The 2910-nt window shown below is 59.8% G+C and overlaps 1 protein-coding gene across 1 annotated transcript; it reads left to right on the top strand.

Annotated features, from left to right (window-relative positions):
• Positions 1–231: 231 nt before the first annotated feature.
• LOC127296139 (uncharacterized) lies at positions 232–1497 on the top strand. The gene is made up of 2 exons (XM_051326167.2): positions 232–1005; positions 1102–1497. The coding sequence occupies exons 1-2, from the start codon at positions 379–381 to the stop codon at positions 1186–1188; spliced, it is 714 nt and encodes a 237-aa protein (XP_051182127.1). The 5' UTR covers positions 232–378; the 3' UTR covers positions 1189–1497.
• The last annotated feature ends 1413 nt before the right edge of the window (positions 1498–2910 follow it).

Genomic DNA, 2910 nt, shown 5'->3' with positions numbered 1-2910 from the left:
TGTTGAATTCCAGGTTCGGCGGTGTCGACGGTGACAGAAAGCCCTGTGTTCAAATTCTCCTGCAAAAAATACCCTAGTGGAATAAAACCGGAGCACGAGAGAAGGAAGAAAAGAAAAGAAAAAAGGCATAGAATACACGTACGCTCCCACTAGACACACGGCCCCACCACTGCCAAGCCCGTAGTAAATCGTAATCACCTCCCCCAAACTTTCCCCTCTCTTCCTCCACTCGCACCACCACCACCTCTTGAATCAAGCGCAAACCCCCGCAAGTACCACCACCTCGCAGCAGATGCCCCATCATTAGCTCCCACAATCCAAATCCAAAACTCACCCACCCCCTCCTCACTCCCCCTCGCACGGCGCGCGACGGCCGCCATGACGACCGGATCCGACGCCCCGCCGCCACCAGGCTACGCCCACGGCCCGCCGTCCTACCCGCAGCGCCGCCCGCACTACGGCGGCGCCGGCTCGCCCTCCTACGGCTCCTCCTCCGCCTCCCTCCGCGGCTGCTGCTGCTGCATCTTCATGCTCGTCATCTTCCTCGCCCTCCTCGCCCTCGCCGTCGCGCTCGTCGTCATCCTCGCCGTCAAGCCCCGCAAGCCCCACTTCGACCTCAACCAGGTCTCCGTTCAGTACCTCCTCGTCGCCCCGCCCTCCGCCGCCGCCGCCGCGCCCGCCGCCGCCTACCTCTCCCTCAACATCACGCTCCTCTTCACCGCCGCCAACCCCAACAAGGTGGGCATCCGCTACGGCGCCACGGCGCTCGACGTCATGTACCACGGCGTGCCGCTCGGGGTGGCCGCCGTGCCCGGGTTCGAGCAGCCCGCGCACAGCACCCGCCTCCTCCAGACCCGCGTCGTCGTCGACCGCTTCAACGTCCTCCAGTCCGACGCCCAGGACCTCATCCGCGACGCATCCCTCAACGACCGCGTCGAGCTCCGCATCACCGGCGACGTCGCCGCCAAAATCCTCCTCCTCGGCTTCTCCTCCCCGAAAGTACAGGTAAATTCCCTTTTCGGTTTGCCAATTTCTGCTCGCTTCCTTCCGCCGCTTCCGCCCCAGGGCTGATCGAAACTGACTCCTCAACAAACAAACCAGGTGTCGCTGGATTGCGCGATCGCCATCAGCCCCAGGAGGCAGTCCGTGACGTACAAGCAATGCGGCGTCGACGGGCTCAGCGTGTAGGAAGCAACCAAGCCAACCTCCTCCTCGCCGCCGCCGCCGCCGCAGCACGGCCGCCGAAGGAAGCTGGACTACTGCTATAGTCTAATTAATTATTACTGCAGATGATAGATATGTGGATGGGAAGGAACCTGTGCGCCGATTCTAATCGGGTCCTGATTCCTCACTGTGTGCGTGCGTGGGGGCCTGGTAAATTTCGAGCTCTCCCCTTAGCCTTAGACGATCGCGCTGATTTTTGTGAATTACCGGATGCCATTACTAGTGAGTATATGAATTGCTAGTGTGATTGAATCACCATGGTTATTAGTTCTACTTCTTGATGACTTCGGCCGTTGCTTAGCAGCAAAGGGAAGCGCCGAAGTGGTGGTGGGGGCTAGCGAGCGAGCGGCGAGTGGAATCTGACCGCTTTCCGCTCGCCGCTCCTCCGTGGCGTGTCTGTTCGCTTGGTTTTGTGTGTGGGAGTCGGTGGGGTACCGCGCTGTCCGACGCGCATCGCCCGTGTAATCTGTTTCGGCCGGTAGCGGCGGTGGCGCGCCATGGGGCGGCGAGCGGCGGCCGGTGAGCTGGTACGGTTGGTTTCCCACTTCCATGCTCCGCCTTGTCGACAGCCGACGGGTGGTGGTGGTGGGTCGACCCGTCAAAGGTGTACCGTTGCTTACTTGGGTCGTGGGGTAGGCAATTTGGCATTGGAAAAATGTACTACTGGTAGACCTCAAGAGTGTAGAAAATTCTTTGAGGTTGAAACTTGACCTTCTGTGCGAGCGACTCTTGTCTTGTCGCGGTCGCCAGGAGTGGAAAAGAGTGTGCATATGGTGCGACTGAGATGTTAAGCCGGACCAGTATTAAACTGGGTTAAACTAGCAATTGGGGATGGGTTTCTTCTGATTACGAATCTCAGTTTGCACATGGCATGCCATCACATTATCTTTGTGTGAACTTGTGGGAAGCTTCAATCAGTGTTCTGATTCTCGTCGTACACGAAGCTTTGCAGTCGTGTGAGTTGGATCACTGGGTATCTGTCGTGCTTAATCGATTTGGGTAACTGATCTCGTGCATTTGTGTGAAATGCAACCCTAGCCACCGCCTCCCTAGCTCCCTTCCTCATCCTCCCTCCTCCCTGCCGCCATCGGCGCGCGTGCGGGCAAAGCTTGTGAAGTTGTGGGCGGCGGCATGCTCTCCTCTCGCGTCGCGCACGCGAAGTGTGCGTTGGATCGGCGGCAGCGACCTTCGACCGATAGTGGGGCTGGTCTGAGGCTGGCGTGGTGGGATCCAGGACGAAGACCTCGAGCGGTAGTCTTGCGGCGTGTCGCGCCTATTCGCCATGGTGGGGGCTGCGACGTTCGGGCCCTGGCTGGCGGCGGGGGAGATCCCGACGGCTGTGGACCCGACGTCCTGGGCGGCGCGACAGTGTTTGGTGGTGGCCGACGGGGCATCTGTGCATCTCCCTCCCGACAGCTCTCCTTACCTTCCGACGGTTGTGGTCTTCTTCGGTGATGGGGTTGGCAACGATTCACTCGTCGATGGGCCAATGTTCGGTGACGGCTTCCTCTTCAGCAGGAGGGGGGTCGATCAGCGGGCGGCGGCGTGGGGGCCTGTCGATCTGCACAATAAAGGATGTGGTCCTAGGTTTCTATCACGCCAAGACAAAGAATTGCTTGATGCTTGTCCTCCTTGATCTGGCAGGCTCCGCCGTCAAACTCCCTTAGACGCCTTATGTATGGGGAT

This window comes from Lolium perenne, chromosome 4 (assembly GCF_019359855.2).
Source record: "Lolium perenne isolate Kyuss_39 chromosome 4, Kyuss_2.0, whole genome shotgun sequence".
In the NCBI taxonomy this organism is placed as follows: Eukaryota; Viridiplantae; Streptophyta; class Magnoliopsida; order Poales; family Poaceae; genus Lolium; species Lolium perenne.
The sequence above is the reverse complement of the archived record's forward strand: the minus strand, read 5'-3'. Positions and strand labels throughout refer to the sequence as shown.

What these genes read in the sequence shown, in the direction of transcription:
- LOC127296139 (XM_051326167.2), top strand. Translation starts at nt 379, where the DNA reads ATGACGACCGGATCCGACGCCCCGCCGCCACCAGGCTACGCCCACGGC. An exon ending in TCTCCTCCCCGAAAGTACAG is followed by an intron (nt 1,006 to 1,101) that starts GTAAATTCCCTT and finishes CAAACAAACCAG; the next exon opens with GTGTCGCTGGATTGCGCGAT.